Here is a 7180-nt window from a genome sequence, read left to right on the forward strand (position 1 = left end):
CTGTTCTGGAAAAGAGTCTTGGCTGGTCTGCTTTTAGAGTAGATAGGAACTAGACTGCTCCAACCCTTTTAGGTCTTACCAAGTGCTGCTTGCACTTACTCACTTTTGAAGTGGACAGTAGTGATACTCATCCAGTTTCAATTGCTGTTAACCCACCACACTTTCCAGTAAATATCTGTTAGCTATTTTGGCTGTTTTGGGTCTATCTGTTTGTAAATAAAACAGGTCTTTCACCACAGACTTTGAAAAGCACTGATGAAAGAATCAGAGGAGGGAGAGATGAGTGTTAGGAGGCTTCATGGAAGAAGAACCGTGGCTCTTAGGCTGGGCCATGAAGGGTAGTCAAAGTGGGAATGAATGCTGACATTCCCCAGGGCTCTGCCCTTGGCCTCCATCTCACTTCCTTAGGGAGCTCATCCATTCCCATGCCTTCAAACATCACCTTCAAGGCAAACACTCTCTAAGATCTAGGTCTTCAGCTCAGGAATCCTTTTAACATTAGACTTGCAGAGACACTTGGAGGTCCCACAGACATAACAAATTCAGCATAGCCCAACCAAGAATATGACTTTGCCCCTAAACTTTGTCACTGCATCTCACAAATTATGATATGTTGTGTTTTCATTTATTTCAAAGTATCTTCTAATTTCTCTTTTTTTCTTTGACCCATAAGTTATTTAGAAGTACACTGTTAAATTTCTAGATACTTTGGAATTTTTGAAATATTTTTATATTATTGATTTCTACTTAATTCCATAAGCATACTTATATAGTTCCTTTCCTTTGAGTTATATTGAGACTTTTTGAACCCCCAATATAATTTCTCTTGGTGAATGTTCCACATGCACTTGAAAGAGTGTATATTCTGCTGTAGTTTGGTGAAGTGCTCACTACAAATGTCAATTAGGTCAAGCAGGTTGAGAGTGTTATACAAATCTTTTATATCCTTACTGACTTTCTTTCTACTTATTCTATTAACTATTAAGAGATGAAATCTCTAACTATAATTGCAGATTTTTCTATTTTTCCATTTTATCAGTTCTATCAGTTTTTGCCTCATATATTTTGAAGCTGTGGATTTGGAATGCTATCTTTAGCATACAATATACATTAAATATTCACAAATATATATGAGTCTGTGGAGTCTACTTCTTGACTATTTTGTTCCATTGAGCCATTTATGTATCCCTGTACCAGTTTCACATTGTTTTAATTACTGTGACTTTAGACAATACTTTGATTATTGCTAAGGCAAACCCTCTCCCTTCCTCACAATTAATTTTTCTTTTCAAAAATATCATGGTTCTTTTCATGCATTTACTATTCATTTACTATTCACTCAGAATATGAACTGGTCAAGTTCTTGGTAAGTTTAATCTTAAGTATATTATACATTTTATAAAATATATATGGTACATATCCCTATTGCTCAGAGATATTTTTCCTATTAAAGATATATAAAAGGGGTTGGACAACTTTCTCTTTGAAGGGCCAGATAATAAATATTTTAGGCATTATGGGCCATATGATCTCTGCCACTTTGCCATTGCCATTGTAGCACAAAAGCACCTACAGACAATATATAAAGAAATAGCCATAGAACTCTATTTACAAAAACAGGCAATAGGTCAGATTTGGCCTGTGGGCCATAGTTTGCTGACCCCTGATATAGAGAAAGATTTTTGGTGCATAGATATCTTTTATCCATACTTCATAATGAATCTTCTAATACTATACTGTAGTTGAGTCTACTATTTCTATGTGGGCAAAATATCCAAACAAAAGATTACTGTGCTCCAACTTTCCAATATTTATAGCAATTATACCTTTTTGTAATCTTATTGTATTGGCTGGTTAACTCTAGAGCAGTACTCACCTATAGTGCTAACAGGAGGTATTGTTTTGTTAATCGGAAGGCTCTATTTTTTCAGCTCCAAATATGATGTTGCTTGCTAGTAGTGTCTAAACAATGTTCACGTTTCAGATATGATGGTTAGATAGATGGTTAAAAGATTAGATATCTTTTAAGATTCCTTCTAATTCAAATTGTTTCATTATGAGGTCATTGGTTATTGCTTTTTTTTTTTTTTTTTTGTGGTACGCGGGCCTCTCACTGTTGTGGCCTCTCCCGTCGCAGAGCACAGGCTCCGGATGCACAGGCTCAGCGGCCATGGCTCACGGGTCCAGCTGCTCCGCAGCACGTGGGATCTTCCCGGACCAGGGCACGAACCTGTGTCCCCTACATCGGCAGGCAGACTCTCAACCACTGCGCCACCAGGGAAGCCCCAGTTATTGCTTTTTGATTGTGGCTGTGGACTGAGTACTCCACTGAGCAATCCATCACCCCCACCACTGACCTGTTTTTACTTAGTGTTTTCCAATTTTTTGGTTCAATTACTTGAACCTCAAGACAACACGGAAGAAAATTAATTCTTCCCAGGGATTAAGAAAAAATAAGTAGGAAATGAAACTTATTTGTTTTAGAGTTATTTAAGGTGTTTTCCTTTGAGATTTTTCAACATAAATAAATTACTGAAATGACCTTTGAGTAACAATTGTAAACTTAATTGAAAATTCAGCAGTGTTTTACACAGATTGGAGGTGAAAGGTGCAAAGAAAAATAAATTGCTAAGACTTATATAAGAATAAAACCTACTAATTATTTTTAAAATGAGAATTATCAATTTTAATTCAACCATTTCAAGTATTCATTCAGCTAAGGGAACAAAATAATTCTCTTAAAAATTCAATATTTACAGATTAATATTAGAAACTTTCCCAATATAATGCATAGCCTATTCTGATCTCCACTGAATTACATCATACAGAGACATGTATCACTAGCTTTATAGTTTATAATCAAGTATAACTGGTCACTGAAATCTCTTGACCAAAATATCACTGTAATTGTATGAGGCAAAGTCCTATAATAAGATGAATATAATAATGGCCATATCTTTTCAAAAACAGAATATGGAAGTTTTCGTATTCACAACTATGAATTTGGTTTTCCAAAATCTGGTTCCCAAAGCCAACTTCTAAATGTTACAGTGGAGGTGGGCAGTAATGGAAATAAATGATTTAATGGAACTCTGAAGAAAAAATAATTATCAGAGATTTTAGTTTGAAAAATATATCTGGTGTAAGAGATACTCAGAAGTACGTAATACAGCTTATATCAAAGTTTATTGGTTAGCTAAAGGGCAGACAGTAAGAGGCAAGTAGAATGTAATATTTGCTTTTAACAAAGCAGACTGAGTAATACGTTAAGTGTTCGGGTGGGATAGGAAAGAACTCAAGACAGGCAAAAATTTCCTCTTGGACTTTCTATATAAACATCTGTTTTAGTTTTGGACCGTTCACCAATGTGCTCATGTGATGGAGAGGAGGAACTCTGCCCACCATGAAAATGCTTCCCAGACCAACAGGTCCTTGTCCAGCTGTTCTAGAAAGGCAGCTTGTCCTCCGAGGTCCCTGGGGCCCCAGAGAAGTGTAGAAGTATAGGAAAATGGAAGCCAATTTGCATAAACAGTTAACCCATCCTAACTGGACTCTTTAGTGACCTAAGTTTTTCAAACACCACCTACAAGTACAGACTCTAGCTAAAAAACATGGATACGTATCTGTCTTGAAGATGCCTGTAAAAGGTCATGATATGATCTTGAGATCTTGTGATCCGCAGAATCCTCAGCTCCCTTCAGCTGTCTTTCCAAATAAAATCTTAACTAATACAGTTTAAGTCCTTTATTGGGTTCTGTAACCCCTTCAACCAAATAGGCTGCAGTTGTTTTATGTAACTTTCATTTCATTGGAAAATGTGGGAGGGTACTTGATATTACCTAAGTAAGATCAGTGGGTAAACACCATCCACCCCAAACCAAATGATGCTGCCTTCAGGGAGTTGTCAGAAAGAAAGTCAAATGATACACCAAGACAGCACACTTGCATAAGCAAAGCCCTTCAGCACAGCTCGAACATGTTCTTTATGAGGAGGCTCCAAGACACTTGGTAATTTCAAGTGTGAAGCAACAGAAGTCTTTCTTACTTTAAAGTCAGAAGCTTCTGAAGAACTTCAAGCACAATTTTATAACAAAGATATACTGCTCCTAAATACATATATATATATACGAAATACAATGGAATGTTAATTGAATACCAATATCCACTTTCAGAAAACACATTTATACTTTTCAACCACAAAGAAAAGTGCCTAAAAAGAGCAAACATTTAACCAAGAACTTCTTTATGTAAATACATTTTTTAAAATATCAGGAAGATAAATGATAATAATATACTTCTTGGTCTAGAACTAGTTAACTGAAGCTTAACTGAACAGAAGGGAAACTGACTCAATCTCAATCTCTTTATATCTTCACTGGATAAATCAAATTTAAACTTTTTTTTAGACGTAGCCTAGTTCAAATGAAACACTTCATATCATTGAACACTGCCTAAAAAAACTCTAAAAAAGATTTAGGGGTACCTGTTTATTTTCATTATCCATATTCTCTTGATGCCCCAATGATTAATATAACTAATCTGTGATATAAATGATTTCCTTTTTATGACATGTCAGTGACTTTGATATTTTAGTTGCAAATAAATAGCCCAAAATTGCCATCCAGAAATTTATGGAAAATAACTTCAGATATGTTACTTAAAATGGCATTATGGACTAAGCATGTGTGTGGGCATTAGGGGACTTCAGTTTCAGTCTTGGCTCCTCTACTTGCTGTCCGAATGACATTATGGAACAAACTTCATTGCTCTGAACTTGAAGTACTTCATCAGTAATATCAGAGCATAACTAATGTCTACCTCAAACGGTAAGAATTCAATGAAACTGTGTAGGCAAAAGAGCTTTACAAATTGTAATGTGCTATACAATGTTCATCTTTATATTCCCTATTGTTCTTATTAGAATTTATGTGGTGAGACTTACCTTTGTTTGGATCATTCCATAACGTTGTTCTCTCATTTGGCCCACTATATTCATGATGTTGAACTGTAACAGGATGACAGTAATTTTGTATTATCCATGGAGGGGGAAAACACAAAACCCACAGATGCCAAAGGAGTACGCCATACTTCTTTCCAGTAAAAGATATCTCAAGATTTAACCAGAAAGTTCTCATTTTCAGTTATAAGAAAATGTACTATGTTTCACCTTGTCTAATAGATAAGGAAGACCTGTTTAAATGGGTTTCCAGGAAAAAGCAGGAAGCAATCATTTATAATAAGAAATGTTCTCCAAAAGAAATAACAACAAATTTGCCCCTGTGTATACTTTTCTGTTCTCAGAAGGGAGAACTTAAAGCAGCACTCTGATTCTACAAAAGTCTGAAGCATAGAAGACGTTTTCTGGCCACAACAGTAACACAGCTGTTTCTTATATAAAGAGCCCTCTCAACTCAAATGGAGACCCTGAGCAACAGTTGGCCCAACACCAGATTCTGCACCTGTGCACAGAGACCAGCACTACCCAGTGTGGTCACTAAGCTGGTGCAGCTCTGCAAAGGGCTGTTGCTAGACCACAATGAGATGAGTCCAGAAACTGGTAATAAGTGTTTAGAAACTCTTACAGCAATCTGACAGTGATGTAACATTGAGAAGCCTCATCAGTGGAACAAGATATAGACCAGCTCAGGTGTTGCTGAACTTGCCTGAAAAGTCACATGTGGTATAAGATGAGGACGAGTCATGTGCAGCAAGACCACATGAAATTTAAGGTTTGTCAACTGTCAACTATAATCCCAAAGTACATAAAAATCAGAGAAAATGTAAGCATTCCTTTATTTATATAATTTGTCATTTCTATAATAATTTAAAATGTTAATTAAGCCTCTAAAAATTTTTATACTGAAATAATTATAGATACATAGTAAGTTGCAAAAAATGTACAGAGAGAGTCTGTGTATCCTTCACCTAGTTTCTCCCAATTATACCATCCTCTACAACTAGAGTATAATATCAAAACCAAAAAATTGACATTGGTACAATCTACAGAGCTTATTCAGATTTTGCCAGTTTAACATGCAATCATTTGTGAGAGTGGGCATGTATGTGTGAGCATGTATAGTTCTATAAAATATTATCACATGTGAAAATTCATGCAACTGCAACCACGATCAAGGTGCATAACAGTTCCACCACAAGACTTCCTCCTGTTATCCATTAGAACTACCCACCCACCCCAACTCCCAACCCTTGGCAACCAGTAATCTATTCTTCATCTCTATAGTTTTGTTATTTCAAAGGGATTACATAATGGAATCATGTAATATCTAACTTTTCGAGACTAACTTTTCTTTCATTTAGCCTAATTGCCTCAAGATTCATCCAAATTGAGTGTATCAGTAGTTCATTCCTTTTTATTGCTAAATGGTATTCCACACTATGGACAGGTACCAATTTTTTTAACCATTAAACTTGTTGAAGAACATGTAGGTTGTTTCCCAGTTTTCAGCTACTATAAATAGATCTGCTATGAACATTTACATACAGATTTTTGTGTGAACATAAGTTTTCATTTCTATGGAATAAATATCCGAGTGTTATTGCTAAGGTTATATGGTAAGTTTAGTTTAGTTCTGCTTTTGTTTTTTTTAAAGAAAATTTAAAATTATTTTCCAGACTGGATATACCATTTTACATTCATTCCTATAAGCAACATATGAGTAATCTAGTTTTTTCAAACCTTCACCAGCATTTGGTATTTTCATTATTTTTTATATTAGCCTTTCGGATGGATGTCTAGTGATACTTTATCATGGTTTTTTTTTTAAACATCTTTATTGGAGTATAATTGCTTTACAATGGTATGTTAGCTTCTGCTTTATAACAAAGTGAATCTGTTATACATATACATATGTCCCCATATCTCTTCCACCTTGCGTCTCCCTCCCTCCCACCCTCTCTATCCCACCCCTCTAGGTGGTCACAAAGCACCAAACTGATTTCCCTGTGCTCTGCGGCTGCTTCCCACTAGCTTTCTAGTTTACGTTTGGTAGTGTATATATGTCCGTGCTACTCTCTCACTTTGTCCCAGCTTACCCTTCCCCCTCCCCGTATCCTCAAGTTCATGCTCTAGTAGGTCTGTGTCTTTATTCCCATCTTACCCCTAGGTTCTTCGTGACCATTTTTTTTTTAGATTCCATATATATGTGTTAGCATACGGTAT

At 35.8% G+C, this 7180-nt stretch overlaps 1 protein-coding gene across 1 annotated transcript in view; it reads right to left on the reverse strand.

The window, feature by feature from the left end:
• Positions 1–3293: 3293 nt before the first annotated feature.
• Positions 3294–7180, reverse strand: part of PTPN20 (protein tyrosine phosphatase non-receptor type 20) — a 51055-nt gene continuing 47168 nt past the window's right edge. Inside the window, exons 5-6 of the mRNA XM_024121476.2 lie at positions 4939–5005; positions 3294–4103 (exon numbers count right to left, since the gene is read on the reverse strand). Of these exons, the coding sequence (XP_023977244.1) occupies positions 4042–4103; positions 4939–5005 (129 nt within the window). The 3' untranslated portion in view covers positions 3294–4041. The remainder of the gene's footprint in view (positions 4104–4938; positions 5006–7180) is intronic.

Source organism: Physeter macrocephalus, chromosome 20 (genome assembly GCF_002837175.3).
Source record: "Physeter macrocephalus isolate SW-GA chromosome 20, ASM283717v5, whole genome shotgun sequence".
NCBI lineage: Eukaryota > Metazoa > Chordata > Mammalia > Artiodactyla > Physeteridae > Physeter > Physeter macrocephalus.